Source organism: Jatropha curcas, chromosome 9, assembly GCF_041381405.1.
Source record: "Jatropha curcas cultivar XTBG-Jc1 chromosome 9, XTBG_Jcur_1.0, whole genome shotgun sequence".
Lineage (NCBI taxonomy): Eukaryota > Viridiplantae > Streptophyta > Magnoliopsida > Malpighiales > Euphorbiaceae > Jatropha > Jatropha curcas.
Genome location: NC_143159.1, coordinates 3066621 through 3088876, shown reverse-complemented (window position 1 = coordinate 3088876; position 22256 = coordinate 3066621). Strand labels below are relative to the sequence as shown.

Genomic DNA, 22256 nt, shown 5'->3' with positions numbered 1-22256 from the left:
ATTTATTTTTTAACGAATATATATGATAATGAGATATTTGAAATTTTTTTATATTTTATTTATTAAATATTTAATTCTTTTAGAAAATATATATAAAAAAGAAAGAAAATATTTTTTTTCTTTATGTTTATCTGATATGATTGGCTATTTTTTAATAAAAATAAATTTTCAAATAGAATATAGATAATATTTTATTTAGGAGAGAGATTAAAAAAAAAGAAAAAAGTATATTCTTTTTATTAATGTTTTTTATTTCTTATATTTGTAAGATTTGATTGGATAAATTTTTTAAAAAGTAAATTTTCAAATAGAATTTACATAATTAAATCTGGATGGTAATCAGTTGAAAATTTTAATTTTAAAAAAATAATATTTTATTGATATATTTATGTATCTATATACATTGAAACATTTTTTTCTTATTAAGTGAGTTACCAATTTGATTGTTGTATAGCCCGCAATATTATTTCAGGCATCAAACTTCCTAATGAATTGAAAAATAATTTTTTAAATAAATACAAATATATAATTAAGCATTTCAAAATTTTAATTTTATAGTAACTAAATTTATTTTTAATGAATATATATGATAATGAGCCATTTGAAAATTTTTTATATTTTATTTATTAAATATTTAATTCTTTTAAGATATAGATAAAAAAAGAAAATATACTTTTTTTTATTAATATTCTTTTTTCTTTATATTTGTATGATATGATTGGATATATTTTTTAAAAAATAAAATTTCAAATAGAATATATATAATATAATATTTTATTTATGAGAGAGACAAAAAAAAAAGAAAAATGTATATTATTTTTACTAATATTTTTGTTGTTTATGTTTGTCATATTTGATTGGATATATTTTTAAAAAATAAATTTTCAAATAAAATTTACATAATAATTAAACATAGGATGATAAACAATTGAAATTTTAATTTTTAAAATATATATAATATTTTATTGATATATTTATATATCTATATACATTGAAACGTTTTTTTTAAATGGGTGAGTTTTGAAAGAGTTTTATTTTTAATAATAATTTTTTGTTTTCTTTTTCGTTACTAAATACTTTGTAACTACTATCATTTTAATTTAGTAAGAAATTTATATCTCCTTTATAATAAATAGATGACCTATTAATAGTTAAACATTTTTAATTTTTTTGATATTTTTTTCTCTTATATCCTAAATCTGTATGGCTAAAAAGTATGTGTATATATTTCTTTGTCTGATACACTGGGTAAATAATACTGTCACGGTCAAAGTGATTTCCATTATCAATTCAGATCATCTTCTCATTTTTTTTTCTTTAACCTAGCAGTAAGAATAATTTATTATTATTCTTTATTATAGTTGTATGTAGATATTGATTTGAGGTTGAAAGCAGAGAGTTAGAGATTGAGTGATGACTTAATTTTCTTTTTGAGCACATATTAGAGTTTTAAAAATCTGCATTTATAAATTATGAACTAAAGAATTAGGTCTAATGATTGGGTTAAACTTCATTCTAAGATCATTTCATTATATAAAAACATAATTAATTACATAATAAGTAACATTGCAAGTAATTTGTACGACAAAGTACAATACAAATTAACCATTTATATTTATTTTAATCTAAATAAAACTTATAATATATAGATAAAAAAATTGAGTATATAACGAGTATAGTCAACATGCAACGCACGTCATACAAAAGACTAGTTATATATAAAAGACTAGTTATATATAAAAGTGGGAATATGGGGGATAATGAGATTTTTGATAACGTGCTTGATGAAATTTATGATATCATAAAATAACCTCGATCATAGCCAATTAAAAAATTATATTTTATTAGTTAATTGGATATATTTATAAAAATTATTTTTTAAGTCAATCATGAATAGTTTGATTGTCTTCTCACTCATGTGAAAAGTGAGAGGTCTTAAGTTCGAATCATCTTGACTGCAAGTGTTTTCACCAATTTGGTGAGTTTAGAGAATGATTAACCCTTATTGTGTAGCTCACAATATTATTTGTGTCTATCAGAATTCCTAATGAATAAATAAATTATTTTTTAAATAAATACTACAAATAATTAAGCATTTCAAAATTTTAAGTTTTATTTTTACTAAATTTATTTTTTAATAAATATATATGATAATGAGACATTTAAAAGTTTTTAAATATTTTATTTATTAAATATTTGATTCTATTTTAATTATAATTTAAATATGTTATTTAGGAGATAGATTGAGTGATCATTTAATTTTCTTTTTGGGCACCTATCATGAATTTTAAAATCTACATTTATAAATTAAGGACTAAAGGATTAGTTCTAGGGATTGGATTGAACATTATTCTGAGACCATTTCATTATATAAAAATAGAATTAAATACATAAAAAATAGCATTGCAAGTAATTTGTACGACAAAATATAATATACATTAACCACTTGTATTTACTTTAATCTAAACAAATCTTATACTTTAATATTATATATATAAACAAATGAGTATATAACGAGAGTGTAGTCAACGTACATGCATGTCAGACAAAAGACTAGTGTCAATAAATATACATATTATCAAGCAAATTTCAAAAGAAATAAAGTAACTATTATTGCCCTTTATATTAGTAAATTTCGTAATTTTGAATATAAATTATTAATGTTAAATATTCATTAACATTTAATATTTCAATATAAATATATATATTAAGAAAAAGTAATATTTGTATAAACAACAAACCAAAATTGGTGCACATAGAAAATTTGTCTTCTTTAGGATGAATTGAGAGACATAATTGTCGGTTTTGCAAAAGTTAAGGCAATGCATCATTGATTCAATGAGGGGAAGCCCCCAAGTGTCGTGCTTTCTCAAACAAATTAAGTGGACTTTGGAACTTTATTTTCTACGTGCCTTTTTATTTCATCCAAAGAGGGTGGCTCCATTTCCTTTACGTCTTCTCATTTAAAAGCAATGGTCTTTTCTTATCCTTGTTCCAACATTCTAAATATTTTAGAAAATGAGAATATCAAATTTTGATTAATAGTTAATATTTATTTTATAGTAAATATCTAAATATGAAAATTCTCAACAATTATTATACATTATAATATATGAAAATAATGATGTTTCTAATAGTTATTTTATATTATAGCAGTAACCATTGCTAAAATTTTATAAAACACTAATATTATTAATCGGCTAATCTGCTAGCTATCAATTATTAATTGGTATAAATAACTTTCGCGTGAAAATGTAGCCCACTTTTGTTAATCTAATCATCTGTTAATAACATAATATACATATTCATACAATATGAATGTGTAATTACGTATTTATTTGTTTATCATTTACATTATCTGTTGGTAACAGAAATTGTATTCTGAATCAATGGTACTACACATCATGAATCATGACCATAGTTAATTTATCCACAAGTACACGGTGCTTCAATCCAAATATAAAGTGTGCACTTAATTAGTCATCAATAATTAAATTAAAAGCATAAGCAAAGCAACAATCAATTAAATTACTGTGCTAACAAACAAACTTCACATATCACCAGGCGCTGAGATTGCGTCAGCATTGTGCTGTATAAGGTATGCTTCAGTTAAATAAACAACTCTTTGCAAGTTTAGAGATTAAATTAAATTTGCAAAAAAATATTTATAATAAGGACAGCTATGCACTGGGAGACTCAGAAATTTGCATACATGTTGTACGCTTCGGTTTGACTGATATGTAGACAAAAATCTCTTTAAAGATCAAACTTTTAAAATTTTAATTTAATTTGTCAACCAGTTGTATTTTTATTAATTTTTTTACTAATTTAAAGATTAGAAAGTATCGAATTCGAAAGAGTTTTCAACAATTTTTCTAAGTTAAGAGAGAGAGAGAGAGAGAGAGAGAGAGAGAGAGAGAGAGAGAGAGAGAGAGAGAGAGAGAGAGGATTATGCAGTTTAATATGTTATCTCCGCCTTGAGTTTCCGAACGAATAAAAAAATTTTGATTTGGTTTTAATTATTTTCTAAATTACTTATCAATTACAACTGTACAAGTAGTAACAAATCTAATGAGCCGAAAGCCCATTTCGCATTCTAAAACTCTGAACATATAAAATGGACCATAGCCCATTTTCTTAAGATTGATACTTCTTCTTCCGCCAGTGATCAGTTCATTTTTAACTCCCTTATCCTGAAGGAAAATCTTCAAAGCGGAGGAATATCTCAAACACTAGGAGTAATGGTTACACTCTCCAATCCAATTGAAATCTATCCCCTTCTAAAACCCCCACTTCTCCTCCATAAGACCACCACTCTCCATTTCTCTCAATTTCTCAGTAACACCACTTCTCTCAAAAACAAACTTGCTTTCACTTATAAACCCTTAACCATTGACCCAATCCGCACTGACCGATACCTAATCACAGCTAGTGTTGCAAACCACACTGTTTCCTCCGCCTCAACATCTGAGATCGACATGGTCAAGAATAGGCAAGGAGTCTACACTTCCAAACGGCCTAAAGTCGTCGTTTTATGGGACCTCGATAACAAGCCGCCGCGTGGCCCTCCTTATCCGGCTGCAATGGCACTTAAGCAGCTCGCACAAAGGTTCGGGGAAATTATTGAGATGTCAGCTTACGCCAATCGCCATGCTTTTATCCATCTTCCCCATTGGGTCGTAGAGGAACGCCGCAGGAAGAAACAGTTCGATATTCTTGAAAGGAAAGGGCTTATCGCTTCTTCCGAAACCCACATTTGTGGGGTCTGTGGTCGCAAGTGTAAGACTAGTATGGATCTTAAAAAGCATTTTAAGCAGCTTCATGAGCGTGAAAGACAAAAGAAATTGAACAGGATGAAGTCGCTGAAAGGAAAGAAACGGCAGCGTTTTAAGGAGAGATTCATTTCTGGGAATCATAAGTATAACGACGAGGCAAGGAGATTACTAACGCCGAAAGTTGGGTATGGGTTGGCGGAAGAGTTGAGGAGAGCAGGAGTTTATGTGAAGACTGTGGAGGATAAGCCACAAGCGGCGGATTGGGCAGTGAAGAGACAGATCCAGCATTCAATGAGCAGAGGAGTTGATTGGTTATTTCTGATATCGGATGATTCAGATTTCTCCGACATTTTGAGGAGGGCAAGGGAGGCGAATTTGAGGACGGTGGTTGTAGGGGACAGGGGTAGGGCATTGGGGAGGCATGCTGATCTGTGGGTGCCATGGATTGGGGTTGAGAATGGAGAGGTGACAGAGAATGACTTGGTGCCAAAGAGTAGAAGCAGCGAGTATTTTGAGGAGAATAGCGGATCATATTCTGTTTCAGATTTTGATGGCGATATTGGTGTTGAGAGTGATACGTATGACGTCCTTAATGATCTTGCTCGTGCAGCTTCTGAATGGAATGGTGCGAGAATTTCAGTGTTTTCAGAAGGAGAAGAAGAAGAGGAGGATCAGGATTATATGTTGTGGGACAGTGAGGATGAGGAAATTGAAGAGGAAAATGGAGACTTTTTGGTCTGGTAAATTTAGTGAGGGTTGAACTTGTGATTTAGGGGGCATATATTGTTTTGTGGATTTGCACAGCTGGTTTTGCTGAAAAGAATCGTGCTCTGAAGATGGTAAAAACAGATGAGCTTGTACAATGTTAGTAGTAGTAGTAAGGCTGTTTAAGAAAGTTCTGAAATACTGAACAAAACCACACACATGGCTTCCTTCTTTATCAAACTTCATTCGTGATCATATGTGGAGGTTGATGCTGATGGCATCTAATTTTGCAAAATGGTATATGTCTAACCCCAATTTACCTGTGTGTGTGTGTGACTCTGTGTGCGAACATTTTCACTTTTACCTTCGGTACTAGAATTAATCCATATAACTTGTATGCTAAATAATAACCATAAGATTGATATCAATTCTCGCTTCTTTTATTTTATTTTTACTGTTTGGCATGCTTAATGACTTGTTAGTCTCAGTAACCACTGCGGTAGCTTCTCTCTCTACGTAACAATATTAGTTGCCAGTTTGTCATGTTGGCATACTTCATTTCTTCTTGTTACTTGAAAAAGGAAAACATGTATGGGGTAAATTACATTGATGTTCATCAAACTTTGCACTTAGTTTTATTATAACTTCAATTCGTCATTTTTATTCTCTAAATTTTAATTTTTTTTTTCTTTTCTTCACCTGGAATCGGTTTACCAGCAATACTAGCGTAGCATTAAAAATAAAATATTTTATTCAAACATTTTATTTTCTATAAACTAATGTGAGACATACTCATTTATTTAGTTAAAAAAATATTGAGATAAATTAAAAAAGAAAAAAGATATTTGACCCTACCATTGTATATTGACATTCTTCTTTCTTCTTTCTCTTTACCCCGTATTCCTCTATAATCATGTTTTCATTTGTGAAATATTTTAAATTTAATATCATGTTACCATTCCGACAACCGGATTCTGGTGGGTGATTATCATTGAAACAAAAAAAAATCAAAGTTTAATTACCAAAAAGTTACAAGTTGAAATTACATGACCTTTATGAAATTAAATGTAAAGTTTGGTCACCGTTGGTATAATTAACCCAATATCTGATCACTAGCAATTAGGGGTAGCTGTGGAGAATATATAGAGCACCGAACGATGTTTTACAAATACCTTTCAGTTGTTTTCTTGAAGCCTGTGGTGGAGGGGGAGGAGTGGTATGAGAGAAATTAGTTTAAATTCTCATTCTATGAGTAATTGAGTAAGAATTGGAAGAACAATGGCATATTGGATTGTAGATGAATTATCAGTAACCTGTTTTTAGGTTGTTGCTTTAGAGTGCAGCCTCTGAGTGCCAAAAGAATAGTGGGGCTGATATCTAGTATAACTTTTGTCTCGTGTAATGCAGCAAGTACACAATTGAGGGGAGATAATCCATAGTTAAAGGTGAATATCCTCTCTTTGAGTTTGACTGATAGTCTAGACACCAAAAAGATAGAGGAGTTGAACTTGTGAGAAATAACACAGTTGTCTCTGAATTCTGATTGCTCTCAACAAAGCTTATTTGACAATAAGATGCCTCTGGCTAACCTAAGAGCGAAAGTTTGCACGAGTAAAGGATCATAAACTTGGTTTTGAGTAAAAACATGTTGGACTGAACCTGATACTGCCTATAGTTCTGTGAACTTGTGATTGAATGTTTGCCGTGTTCTCATTTGAAGGGTATTTTGAACATTTCCTTCTAGGGGATGAAAAGTCTATCAGTGTTTTGTTTAGTTATGTAAGGATGATGATGATGATGAATTATTTAATCTGGCATGCTTTCTCTGCAGGAGATTTGAGATGACAATTTGTTGTCCTTCTCTTGATTTTGTTGAAGGGGAAAAGCATGATTATGTCACTGTTGTTGTGCAACTTCCATGTTCTGTATCTTTTTGTGATTCTTGGATTTTAAAACTGCCATGACTATATTTGTTGAGTTGATGGTGGAATTTTATTTCCTTTGTATGCTGATAATACCTTCATGGAGAACTTTCATATGAAGTTAAAAATTTCCATGTAGTCAGGTTTGTTATCCTTGTTCCTCCATGGTGTTAAAAGAATGATTACAGCAACTTGAGGTCCTGGAAAGAGAAGTGCTAGTAGAGTGAGTATGTGTGCTCAGGTATTTTATTACTTTCCATCGTATAATTTCAACTTTCTTGCATTCTCAAGTATTTATTTTGAACTTATATGAGCTTTCGAGTAGTATATGCCATTCAGATAACAATTGGAGTCTAGACTTTCAATCTTGGCATTGTATATCGATGATACTGGGAACTAACTGATCTTTGTTTTGTTCAAGGTCAGGAGCTCCCTGGAGACATTGAAACATCGGCATCCCGGGTGAAGTTAAACGCTTTTAGATCAATTATAGAAGTGGTTTTAGTTAATGGAGAAGGCATCTTTTTCAAGTAATATATATATATATATATATATATATATATATATATATATATATACACTATGATTAGTTTTAGTAAAGTTTGGTTCTGTTATTGTCCTTAATCATGCAGGCTCACAGTATCAATAGAACATTCTCCAATTATATATCTAACATCAGGCGCTACTGATTTGTACTGAATGTCTTGGTTTCTGATCTTAGTCTACATGTTCTCTTCAGTCAGACGAGCAGTACAGGTTAGATTCTACCTGTTGGTGCCATATCCATTGTCAATATGAAAATCCTATAGATTTTGAATACATTTAGCATGTGCGATTAGCGCAATTGCCGACTGACTGGTACCCTGTCAATTTATGATCTTATCAAGTTCGAAATGAAGAAAGTTGAATTTTGATAATGGATAGGTTATGTTCATTGTCCATGGCCTCAATATTAACCCTTGGTTTTTCTAATGATAAGATGTATCATTTGCATATTGATCTCTACTATTTTAAGTTTTGGCTCTGATATTTTCTGCCTGCCGACTGACTAAAACTTCCAAAGTTGGCATATTAGGCAAATACCCACTTCTAAATAAAAAATTTCCAAGCAATATCTTCCTTTGCCGCATTTGCTCAACCGTGAGAGACTACCTTGAAGCCAATTTCAGGATGCCCCGTCGGAAAAATATCGATGCACAGAAATAAAATATAGTCTTTACCCATTTAATTTATACTGTAGATATGAATTTTCTCATTATTTTATTTTAACTGGAGATATTATATACATTTTTAAGCTTGTTACATGACGGACGGTGGAGGCAAGGGGAATTTATAAGGTGATGGATATTCACCTGAACCATTAGGTTATCCCTTCATTTATCGTGAGAATTTTCTGAAAATATAGAATAATAACATTAAAAAATTATAATATAATAATATTTTATTCTAATAATAATGAAGAAATTACATGGATGCTAGAATTCAAATTTTTTACTTAAAAATAAATAAAAAAACACTTGATCGGGCTCCTTTTAAAATTTTTTATTATTTTCTTTAAATATAAATATCCACATCATCCAATTATCGTCTTATATGAATGAGAATAAGACAAATGACGAGACCCATACCATAACAATTGAATAAGGTCTGAAGCAGCTGATTTCACCTTTGGGGTTTTGTCAAATAGGACGGTGAGTTTTATTTTATTTTTACACGAGTCTCAGTCTTCAACCTTAATTTATTGAAGTTGCTAATAGAACTTATGACTCGTCCTCAGTTCACATTCCTGATTTTAAATGATTAAAATAAATATTGTTTTTCCTATTTTAATTAAAAATTAATGATCAAATTGTTTTGTTAATAATAATTTTTAAATAATGGATATTAATTTCTGTAATACTTTTTGTTAAAAGATAAAAATTAAGCTAACAAAAGACTTGTATTAATCTCCATACTTATCTCCTAATAACCATTATTTAAGCCTACCACTAATATTAATAACATGAGTCTAAAAGTTATGATGGATTGGTCAAGAGTTGAAGAAGGTGATCTAACAATTTAGAACAAAGTGTGTCGCTCTCATGGCCAATCCACCACCGACTCTCTTATTACCATCCACTTGTTCACAACCCACACTCCCTCATCCATGACTACTGTCTAGTATGTGCTACTGCTAGTGATTAACACATCATCAACCCACAACGAATATGAATTTTTATATTATGAATTATGAAATTTACTATTTTAAGGAGAAAAAAAACAAAAGGAGAGAAAAGAATAATTAATGTTTACATATGAAAATAGTAATGACAAAAATTTAATCATTTTTATAGTTTTCAAACTTCCTTTTTGTTTAAAGTTTAACTAATTTAAGGATGTTGATTCTAATTATTTAGAATTATTACGCCCCTCTTAATATAAATAAGTTCAAAATATGAAATTAATTTACAAATAAAGTCTATTTAGAATTTATTTATAAATAAATTTTTCATATTTATAATAAATTTAAAGTTGAAAATTGGTTTAATTTTATTTAAAAAAAATATCATTCGTATAATAACTTTAGAAGTTTAGGATAATGGATAATTTTATCATAAAATTTCGTTTCAGATTGTTTAAATTTACGGAGTTCATTTGATATTCTATATTCTTTTAGAGAATTTGACATAGTTATAGTAAATCAGGGAATTAAATTTTTTATTTTTTTCATAGCAAACACAAAATTTTAAATTTATAATTAAAATTTTATAAAATTTCATTTATTCCAAACAAGTTAGTGTGATTTGGGCCTGGATTTAATAATTTAAGGTTTGATTTTTTTTTTAAACTTTTTTTTTTGACATTAAACTTTTAATCGATTTAGAATGACTTGTTAAATCAAAATTTGTCCAATCAATCCAAATACAATAAATTGGCATCAATGGTCAAAATGGAAAAGAGTACACTCTAACTTTATGATGAGTCCGATTCAAAACACATATATGTAGATGGCAAGAAGATAAATCTCTTCCTTTTTTTTAAAAAAAAAATTAATATAATAAATAAATTTGTCCGTTTACACCGCTAATTAATTAGAAAATAACAAAAAGAAAGTCAGACTCATCGTTACCATTCCAGAGAGAAGAAGGGGATTTATTTAGGCTTGACAAAGGAGGGAGGAAATAGAAGACTAGGAGGTTGTTAACACGCCGATGTTTGCGTGCTAAAGGCGCAACTATCCACGTCGGCATTCGCATGTGCTTCGTGGATTTTTTAAATTCATAACCATTTCCGACTCAGTAGCCAATTACCCATCTACCCCAAAAATATGTTCATTACTTTGATTGTCTTAATTTTCATATTAAAAAGTTATTTGATTATAATAAAATAATTTAGAATATGGATCCAAACTTCCCTTCTCTCACCAAAGAAGGAAAAGAAAATATTGTAAATTTGTTTGATATTGTGATTGAAGTTATTATTCCCTGTTTGAAATATTCTTTTAGATATTGTCATGTAAGTATTGTTTGTTGTTTTATAATTTTGAGAATTAATATATAAATTAATCCAATGATAATATAAACAGTAAAAAGGGGTAAAGTAAAAATTGAGAGAGATTAGTAAAATACTATATGGTACATGTATACGTACACACAGAGATAGATGTGGGAGGTGATGGAATATGTCGGCCAAATTTGGATTTATCTTAAAGGAAGATCAACGTGGCGGCCGTGCCCCAACGACAGACTAGCAGCCAAGTAGGAAACTGATATATCCTACCTCTCCTCTTTATTTATCTCTCCCTGTCTCTCTGTTAACAATTCCCATATTTATATATAAACAAACCGTGGTCTGCCATGGTAACCGTTTTAGCTTTCTACGATTGAAACAACAGAATCTTTAATTCAGCTTGCTTCTTTGTTCTTTCCTACTTCAGTTATTATTATTATTATTATCATTATTAGTTATTAGACTTTTACTGCTTCAATAAAACATGGAAGCAGGCGAGTGTTGTTCCAGTACTTCTCCCTCTACTTCTACTCCCACAAGTGCCGAGAAACGCAAGCACAGGCAACAACAAGAAAAGCCTTACAGAGGTATAAGGATGAGGAAGTGGGGAAAGTGGGTCGCTGAAATTAGAGAACCCAACAAACGTTCTAGAATTTGGCTTGGCTCTTATTCTACCCCTATCGCCGCCGCGCGTGCATATGACACCGCCGTTTTCTACCTTAGAGGCCCTTCCGCTAGACTTAATTTCCCCGATTTGATATTCCGCGATGACGAACAGACAAGAGACATGTCTGCTGCTTCTATACGCAAAAAAGCAACCGAAGTTGGGGCTCAGGTGGACGCCCTGCAACAAACGGCTCCCCACAGCCATGCATCGGATCAGAACTCGAACCGAGTAGTAGTTTCAGAGAAACCTGACTTGAACCAGTATCCGAACCCGGAAAATTCTGATGAAGAGTAGAAGAAATAGAATCGTTTGATTAATTAGTAATATTAAAACTCCTTGTTATCTTTTCTTTTTAAAGAAAGCTAGCTATAGTTAATTAGCCACCTGTTTACGTGCCTGAGAAAAGTTTTCAGACAACTGTAAATTGGGTTTGTTTAATTAAATTAATTAAGAGTTCAAAACAGCAGTAGATATCAAAAGAAGAAGTTCAATCCTAAAAGAGAGTGAAAGTTGTATTTTAGGGCAAACTATGCAATAGTGAATTTTAGTTAGTTAAAGCATCGTTTAATTCTGTGTTTGTCTTTTTGTGAAGTACTGTGGTCTTGTTGTTGGATTTTCATAGTACTGATTCCATTCCCAATAATATGAAGAGAAAGAAGCAGCAGCAGTAGGAATATTGGAATTTTAACTGTAAGAAATAATATATGTAGAAACAGCGATGGCCTACCTTTTCATTTATTTGTTATAAGAAAATATATTGATCTGAGTTAGCGAAACAAAAAACAAAGTTAAGGAGATAAGAAGATAAGGAAGAGAGCTGGGGTTGGGCAGCAAGAAGTGGGACTTGTGACGTGCCTGTGAGAGTGTGGACTGGACACCACCAGATAGAACACAAATGAGATGGGAAGTGGTCCTCAATCAGGGAGGTTGTCGTTGTCCACCTCATGAGGATGGTGGAAAGCTTACGAAAGGTCGTTCGGTGGAAGTTGATGGCCGATCAAAGGTGTGGGCGGTGACTGAGTGCTTTTTTTTTTTTTCTTTTTAATTATTAAATAATAAGAATAATTAGTAGCAATATATTTTGTCAAGGGACTATGATTTGTATGGGTATTGTATGCGGGAGGGACCATTAATTTTCATGAAATTTCTTGTAATTGTGTTTTTTGTTTACGTTTGGACGGTTGCTTTTGCTTATAGCAGGTTGAGTGTGACCAAAATCTGCGGCTGCCTAAACAAATTTGCTTTTCTTTCAAGAAAACTATAGGGTTAAGCATATGATCTCATGCATGATTGTACTTATTTTAATTAATTACCAACTGGATAGTATTGATTAATTAATTATTGGTTTATTTGTTTTGGTCGGTGCTATAAATTAATTTTTGTTTTAATTATTAAAAATGATTTGTCTTTATCCTCAGCTAATATTATGAAACGAAAATATCTATTTTTTAAAAAATCAAAAATGTCAAATTTGAATTTTAAATATAAAATTTCTGAATACACATTTTACCCTTTGTAAATTTACTTGACATGAATCCAAATTAATTGAGCAAGTGAATTTTCCTTTATCAACAGTTTGCATTCCTTGTATTAATTGAGAAGTGAATTTTCCTTTGTAAACAATTTGCATTCGTTGTATTGGGATGGAATCCTAAACATATGAACGGTAGCGTACAGTTACATGTGAACGACTTGTCGAAAGCCGAAGATCAGCAATCATTGGGCAATTGCATACATTTTAACATGTTAAGCCACTTACTTGTCCAAGCTGTATTCCACTGCCATGCGTACACCACAATCCGCACACAAGACGACATTATTAAATTATTTTTTTTCTTTTAGTGAAAATCTCATTTGTTGTTTCGTGATCACCTAAATTAAATATTAATTATACTAACAATAGGATTAGTCTTCTTGAACACGTGTGTTGAAAGAGATTTTAAATTTAAATATTTTTCACTTTAAAATTATTATCAATTTAGTGAATGTTACTCAAAAGAGAAAAATAATCTGCTGTATAATCCAGAACATTATTTCAGTTCGTCAAACCTCTATGAATAAAAAATATTAATAATCCAATCAATTATCTTATTTAAAAATTAGTGGCATTGTTCTTTTAAAAATGTATTCAATAATTTAATCAACAAACTTCTCCGCATGAGTAAAGACTTGTCACTCATTGAATGGGTAATGATATAAAGGAATAGTTTGTTTAGATGCAATGAATTTTGACCAAGGTACCCAATGGAAATTAGGTTTATGTCTCATATTTTGCTTTTTTCTGTCTGTAAAGCAGAGTTCATGCAGGGGTAACTTTTCCTGTGTAAAAAAAATCCAATATCTATAATAACTTCATCCCAACCGCCATTGATTTACATATCTTTTGACCTTTGGGCATATGAGGTTTAGCTTCATTGCAGTCAATATCGTTTTGATTAGGAATTTCCTCTTTCCAACAAAATAAAATAAAAGAATAAATATTCCATATGAAGCCACGATAACCAAGTTGTCTTGTTCTGTAACCAGGTTGTCTGCCTGCTACAAAGCCAACTCAAGATGATAGCTAACTTCATAATTCCAAGCAAAGACGAGTTACTACTAGACACAGCTAGCCTGAGAGCAGCAAGCATAATTTAATTAACGAAGCTCAAATTAACAACCCCATATTATGTGTTCTTTCGTGCTAATAAGGCAATTAAGTTATGTAAAACAAAAGTTGCAAAAGTGGGAAGCTCACTAAGCAAGCATGCCTGAAGCCTAAAAATGATGAAGGATGCTTTTCAAGTCACCTGTGGATGGAAGAGCCAATCTAGTTCTTGCCTTTTCAGTTCAATCAAAAGGCTTCGAAGCAACCCTTTTCAGTGGTTTTATCATAATTGTGATAGTAACATAACACAAATATCAACATCAGAAGGCAGTCGATTCTATATATGCATGATACCAGACAGACATCTATAATCAATAATTTTCAAAGGAAGAATCAAACACAAATAATATAATAGTAATAAAAGATAGATTCAGATCAAGCAAAACTATTAATCATGCACGAAATGACAATGGCAGGAATGCAACCAGCCAACCTCGGCTCCCCCAAAAAATATTTCATTACATTATTGAAGAATCAAAAAATTTTGCAGCTTAACTAAAAAAAATCTATAAAAAAAAAATGTATAGCGCGTTGAAAGAAAGCCCAAGAAACCTGAATCCTATGAGCCCGAAGTTCGTAAACCTAAACAATAATTTTGCTTTTCTAGCTTTTCGTAACCCTTTTAACTAAACTTATTCACAATGCAGGTCAGGCTTTTAGTTTGAGCCCGGCCCAGTTAGGCTGGTTGAGCCTGTTTTTGTGCCCATACCCGGTTCAATCTAATAAATATACAACATACCAATATTAAAAAAATATGAGATTCACTTGTTTAGACTAGGTATATCGGCTGGCTAACTTATAGACTAAATTAATGAAAAATAAATTTTTATTGAAATTATGATATTTCTAATCATACATAAAAAAAAAGAAATAATGTGTAAAACGGTGTTTAAAAAATATTTGTTTTTATTGGTTTAGTCCATAAATTAATAAGTTCATAGATCGGATCTAGACAAATCTAATCTAAAAAATAGTTAAGGCATTATCCTATTAATTTAATTGCATTCTTACGTGAATGTGATTTGGAAGGTTAGGAGTTCAACTTGAAAGTCTCTATTCAGAGAGCTACACTTGATGTTACTTCCATTCGAACATGGAAATATACATGTGAATTTAAAAAAAAAATCGAGTAAAATTGAATTTGTGTTCCGTTGTCGGTGTATAAGCTTAACAGACATAAACATAAAAAGCAAATATGAAGTCAGCAAATGAAATGTGGAATTATACCATTACAAAATTATAGTACATATTTTTAGAACAAAACCATAAATGTCGAGTTTTTGTTTAGCAAATATGGGTAAAATGTGTTTCCGCTTCTATCAAACTCGCAACAGTTGAGATGAGGACGGCAAATTATTTTTTAATTAAAAATGTCATCTTTTCATTCCACTGTATGTAAAGAAATAATTTGATTGAAGAGTCAAACCTTTTTGTTTTTATTATTTAATTTGGTCCATATGGGTCAAATTTGGATCCCAAACGATTGCCAACTCTTAAGGATTTTCAAAAATTAATTATTGAAAGGTGATAAAATGTGATTCCCGAAATGTGCAAAAAATGGTGGGCACACTGTGACTCCCTTTTTTTTTTATTTTTTTACTGCAAATATTTTTTTGTCAATTTGCATTGCTAAGGATTCTGATTCTATCATAGATTTTTTCCCTTTTAATTCGATGGACCTGGGATTTTGAATCTGGTGTAGTTTATATTACAAAGGGATCATGATAGTATGTTGATTAATTGATTAATTAATATATCATATCACCTGTTTCTTTCACTGATTAAATTCAGAAAAATCCAAACCCTAATCTAATCCCAAATATATATTTTTTTTTGTTTAACTTATTTGCTTTGTGGGTGCTACTTTAATAGCTATCATTAGCTGTTGAATAAGTTTTGGACATATATGGAAAATTGCTCCTCTACTCATGCATATTAATGGCCTCTAGCCCATATATTTTAACTTTGGTTAATTTCTCAAAGAAATATATATCACCAAAAGGAGAACCATTTGATGTTTTATGCATGGTGGAATGTGACCAAAAAAGTTTTTGGACGCACATTCCAGTTCAATTCAGCAGTGAAAAGAAAAGGAACCATTAAAATTCTTCTGCGTTGATCCTTTTGGCGGGAAACTGAAAATGCAGCCCTAAAACAGATTGATTTGAGATCTAAATAACAAGTATTAAAGTGGGTCAGAGTTGATATTAGCGAAGCACATTGGGTCTACTTGATTGAGGATCAGTTTCTTTTTAGATGAATAAAGATATGAGAATGGAAGTAGACTTTTATAACAGGAGTCAAAATTTTAACTCTTTGAGTTTGTGCAAAACATGCATCAGCAGGAGGGTTAAAAGAAAAAAATAAAAGAGAGGAAGAAAAAACGTACGTAGGATCAGAAAATAAAAAGATGAAAGAAAGTAAAGAAAGGAAAAGAAAAAAAAAAAAATGTATAATGAGGATCTTTCAGTGCCATCAATTCGATAAATTGTGGTTGGACTACTGTCATCCATTTACTCTCAAAACAAAATCCCTTTCCCTGCACATTTGCACCCACTTTCCCTTACACGACATGACAATTTTCTCGCCGAGCGATCATGTTTATCACCCTTTTATATTCTTTTTCCTGGGCTCTCTCTTTCTCGAGAAAAAAGAAAAAGGAGAATGAAAAAGCAAAGAGAATTAGACTGTAGAACCATAAAGTCATGAGCTAAGTATACATAAAGATGCCCCATCTAAATCTAGTTGGGAATATATTTCAATCCGAACAATGATGCCTTCCCGCATTCACTTTTTTTTAATTTGGCATATATAATGCATTAAAGGTTTTTTTTTTATTATTTTATGAAAAAAAAAGTAAAAAATAAGGTCAGTAACTACAGCACCAATGCAATCCCTTTCTATCAATTTCCAAGCTGAAAAGGTTTCCAAGCAAAACGAAAACTAGAGTATAGAAATATAAAGTGATTAACAAAAGTGGGTGAAGATGACTCTTCTCCTGTTTCATAATTTATGATTAATTTGTGTGATGCCACTTGGTGCCACATGTCAATGACGTTTCTCCTACCGACATGTTAGCCCCTTTGGATCAACTTCCAATATATCATTTTTCTCCTTATTTGTCTTCTAGTGCTTTTAACGGTCTTCCCACCTCCGCCGTAGGATCCATTGGCTTAAACCGCGCAGATGTCTTGATAACCATAGTTTTACTACCTATAGCGGCAAAAAGAACAATTTGAACACAGCGACTCTTCTCGTTTTCTCACGCTCATGAGCTAACCAAATTGCCAAAATATTTGAAATTTTAAAAATAGCAATTTATTCAACAACTGTGGTTGTTTTTCTGCAAATAGCAGGAGAAATAAAAGGAAGAAAGAGGTGGGAAGTGCATGAGAAGAGGCTTTTGGGAAGTAGAAAGGTACAGTTAGCGTTGTTGATAATGATGGAATTTGGAGAGCATGGCCCATAAACACGTGCAAATGATGGCATTGTCTTCCCTAATGATGGATTCGCACCGTTTCTTCCACTGTGTGGGATCCACTCCTTATCATGCAACCTTACTTCACTATGTCCTCTTTATCTTTGACCATCACTACTCTCATCACACCATCACTAATCTCTTTATCTTTGTACATACACACACAGACAATTAAAACACAGTTGTATCTCATCAAAATTTGCCAACACTATCCAGTCCTGTCTTAGAGTTCTATCTTGTACGATCAATTCAACAACATCCCAATTTGCGACAAGTGTCTGTATGTTGCATTTTCCCTTATTCTATTCGCTACTTCGTGTTGTGTTCCACCAATTAATGAACAAATTTTCAATGCAAACATATGACCTAATTCTCTTGTCTTATACTATTATTATTTTTTTTAACCAGGTGCCCTCCTATCTCATAAAGTATTTAAAATGACTGAACCAGGTGGAAATTTGGTAGTGAATTATGTTTTCATTTAAGGGTGGGTATGCCACCTGTCGATTCAGTTAAGGACTGACAAAAATGAAAATTGAATCATACTTTCTAAACCGAATTTTAAAATTAAATTATATATTTGATTCTTTTGAATTTGACAATTTAAATAATTAATTCAGTTTAATTTTTCAATTAAAACATTGAAAATGCTTACTTTTAAGCTAGTCATTGGCACCAAAAAAGGAAAGGAAAAAGTATCTGTTTTAGTATAATTATCACAATTATACTACTATGTTATGTTATGTTATGTTACTATAATAATGTCAATGTTATATAATTAATAATAGTACGTAATTAATGAGGTATAGGTTAGCCAGCTAATCTCACTTTTAATTAATGAAATCACTTTATCACCAAGAAGATTATTAATTAGAAATAGTCTGACACAATAAATATGATTTCTTATGCAAATGATCAATTGCACATATTATCTTTAACTTTTGATCATTACTTTCTAAAAATACAATAGATTTGTGGTTTCAAAACTACTCCTTGCTTTCCAGAAAGCAATTTTCTAATAATTAATTTTCATTTTAATGTTAAAGAAAAAGAGAGAAGTGCAATTATTATGTGAATAGTCATGAATGGCTCTGGAACTAGCAAAATTAAATTAAAAATTAATTAGGTATAATAGAAATGTGTGGTTGCATTGCATAACAACCCAGGATTAGGTACAGAATAATGGCCCCCTAATATCTAATTAGCCATAGGCGGAGATTTATGAAGGAAAAATTAAATTTTATGCATCGTGATTGAAGGGAATGGATGAGTTTAGTAGAGGCCAAAATAAAACCTCTTCAAATCTAATTATATGTCAACATTTGATATCATTATCCCAAGCAATTTTAGTCAAGCTGGAATGACACCTGGCCAATGAAATATCACTTTTTGCAAGTGAAATCTTCTAATGAAATATCACTTTGTGCAAGTGAAATCTTCCTCTTTTGGAGCATTATAATAACAACTAGGAATAAGGGTTAATTCAATCTTTTCTTCTTTTTTTAACCATTCTATTTTTGGTTTATAATAAGGTTCAATTAATAATTAACTACTCTATAAGTCAAGTAATTCCCAAAAGCACCAGCTACCAAGTGCCCATTGTTTTAACATTCACATTCTCTTTTAACAAATTTGGAATTGCTATAAATAAAAGCTCCAATATGACATGACTCATCAAATATTGTTATATAGCATCAAATTTTGATATAAAGGAGAGATGGATTGTTTTCCTAGCGATTTTATAATCACTTTTGTCTAGAGGATTTTGTTTAAGTACTACTGCGTTCGTGTGGAGATACGTTTATCATTTGATACAATTCAGCTATCAATCCAGTAATCAAATGCTTAATTTCCCACTTACAATAATGAGGATAGAAACAAGAACTGTATTCGAATTACAGAATTGAAAGATTGTAATCTGTCCTCTGAAGTTTTTAATAATAGAATTTATAGAATTTGCAAGTTATCATTGTCTTTGTTTGAGCAACGGATAAAAAGATAAATACTGGCTCAGAATTTCAAGCCTTAAATGTATAATAAATGATGATCTTTGACTTAGCGTTGCATATTTTGGAATTAATTAATTTATCTAACACCCAAAATATCTAAAGATTAAGGATTTAAACTCTAACAATTTCCTTTTTAAGACATTTTGGATTTGAAGCATTATGGTACGTACGTACGAGGAAATTAAGGTAAAAATGACTCCAAATGGATCCAAGAGGTAAGGGCATTTTCTTATCTGTGTGTAAACTAGTCAAGAGTTTAGAATGAGCTGTTAAGCAAATATTAAGAACCCAAAGTATCAATTTGTCAATGTATAGTTGTATAGTGATTCTCTCTGTACTGTTTGCGTGCATTAGCAAATCAAAGGTGGAAAGAAAGAAGGAGAAAGAGTCACATCAACCCGGCAACCAAATCTTTATATTTGAAAATGGTTGTTTGCCGGAAACTATAAGGACATGTAGAAGCTTTCATTTTCAAAATAATAATAATAGAAATTACCATTTGAAGGCCAGTAAAAATGCCTGAAAGTTACGGTAGAAGAATTAATGTTGCATTCACATGCAGTGAGAATGTTTTTCATAGCTACTATAACAGGAAAATGACTTTGATCGGTACATATGTTTGCCAGGACGGTCTCCTTCTTTAACTACCTCTAGAAAACATGTGAGTTTTTGAGGAAAAAAACAACCCTCTGGGCTGAATTCCATATTCATCTCCCACAAAATCAGTGCAAATTAGTACGAGTTGGGGAAAAAAAAGCATTTTATTATATAATTATTTGGGCCAATGTTTGGCAAACGACAGAATTGAAGTCAAGATTCTTGCAACTGCCTCCAGACATTAATTTTCAAGCTTCAACCATTATCCATTACGTACCGGGAGAAATTATATAATACAAATGTTCCTGTGAACTCTAGTATGTACACATTGGCCTCGTACAAGAAAACTGAAGTGGATCTTTCAAAATTTAATTGCACATATTGCATAGTATACGCCAAAACGCGCATGGTTAACTAAATCATAACGGGTGTGGTCTAATTGAGTTTCCCATCTCTAGTAGAAGATATAAAAGTGAGAGGTCTTACGTCGGAGCTGATCAGTGATAGAGTTTGTTCCTTTGATAATGTAAAAAAAAAAAAAAAAAAAATTCCAACCCAACGTGATCAGATGCTGCATCTGCAAGAGAATGCTGCAAACCACCTTGATATGTTATCCAAAACCCCACTTGAATTAATCAAATATGTATTCTCTTTTAATCTTTATTTACTACACTTCTTCAGTACACCAGAACTTTAAAAAATTCTCCAATTTACATCTGAAATATTAAGACACTGGTTTAATTTACATATTTTATGTCATACTATAGTTCTTCTTATGTTCAGGAAAAAGAAAAAGGAATATTTTATTCTGTTCGGTTAGCTATTTTAAAACCGAAATAGTCGGGATTAGAAGAAACAAAGCAAGCAAATGATGAAAGATTTACCCTAAGCAAGTGTTAATGATGAATAATTGAAGGCAATGATTTAGAACTGAGCACAAATGCTGTTCATGTCTGAATTGTCACTTGATGATATACCCTCCAATCACACGTGCATGTGATTGTGAAGAAGCACTTGGCAGTACTCCAAATTGTCCGTGATTGTAGTCATCAAGCCAACTAGAATTGATAAGCAAATAGATATTCTTCTGCAATGCTGGTTTTCACTCAACAGCTCATCATCACGTTTACAAGGAAACAGAATTATTATTCACCTCTCTGTTATAATACCTGCTTACCTACTTATTATCAGCTAATCAGTAGATGTGGATGGAGATGGAATACACAATAATACCAGAATATGCCAAGACCAAGATTATACTATCTGTCATTTAAAAATATTAGAATAGAACAATAATGAACTGGGTATAATTATATTTATTTATATTTATACAATAAAGAAAAATAAAATGGTGGGTTTTGGTATGGGTGGGATCTTATATATTTTGTAACTATTTGGGAAATTGGAGCTACAGTTCCCAAAGAAGAGGGATTGGATATGGCATGCACTAATAAAAAGAGAAAGAAAATTTATATATATATATATATATATATATATATATATATATATATATATTGCTATGTTTTAATTTTCAACATTCTCTACTACATAATAAAAAAAGAAAAGAAGACGGCATTCACTTGTTCCTCTTGAAGCAATATCCGTATCTTGAAAAGCAAACAACAAGTTACATTTTCAAGTTTTGGGATTGGAGGAATCTTTTTCATTCCTCACTCTCACTCTACTACTTTATTAGAGCCATAAATAAATAAATTCAAAAAGCTTGAGTGAGATATAGAGGCCACCGAAAAGCATGAACACCTTATCATGAAAGGAAGAAAAAAATGACCCGACTAGACTGCCCAACCCACACGCATATACTCACTCACTCACACACCCACACGCTTACACAAACAAACAATTATACTTATGTGTCTTTTCTTTTCTTTTCTTTTTTTCTTTAATACAGCTTTTGCTTTATTAAAAATGGAAATCCCAAGTCAACCTCCCCTCATCATTTGGTCTTG

General features: G+C 31.2%; 2 protein-coding genes across 7 annotated transcripts; both read left to right on the top strand.

Annotated features, from left to right (window-relative positions):
• Positions 1-4164: 4164 nt before the first annotated feature.
• Positions 4165-8407, top strand: LOC105630924 (C2H2-like zinc finger protein). Of its 6 annotated transcripts, none has more exons than XM_089726199.1 (3): positions 4165-5777; positions 7546-7643; positions 7829-8407. In XM_089726199.1, the coding sequence occupies exon 1, from the start codon at positions 4242-4244 to the stop codon at positions 5517-5519; it is 1278 nt and encodes a 425-aa protein (XP_089582325.1). In that variant the 5' UTR covers positions 4165-4241; the 3' UTR covers positions 5520-5777; positions 7546-7643; positions 7829-8407. The 6 variants fall into 6 exon arrangements, with proteins under 6 accessions (XP_089582325.1, XP_089582322.1, XP_089582323.1 ...); XM_089726196.1 differs by having other exon boundaries at positions 7824-8407; XM_089726197.1 differs by having other exon boundaries at positions 7542-7643.
• Positions 8408-11159: 2752 nt separating this feature from the next.
• On the top strand, positions 11160-12129 carry LOC105630926 (ethylene-responsive transcription factor ERF011). Its single transcript, XM_012212919.4, has one exon. The coding sequence runs from the start codon at positions 11376-11378 to the stop codon at positions 11850-11852; it is 477 nt and encodes a 158-aa protein (XP_012068309.1). The 5' UTR covers positions 11160-11375; the 3' UTR covers positions 11853-12129.
• Positions 12130-22256: the final 10127 nt, after the last annotated feature.

What these genes read in the sequence shown, in the direction of transcription:
- LOC105630924 (XM_089726199.1), top strand. Translation starts at nt 4,242, where the DNA reads ATGGTTACACTCTCCAATCCAATTGAAATCTATCCCCTTCTAAAACCC.
- LOC105630926 (XM_012212919.4), top strand. Translation starts at nt 11,376, where the DNA reads ATGGAAGCAGGCGAGTGTTGTTCCAGTACTTCTCCCTCTACTTCTACT.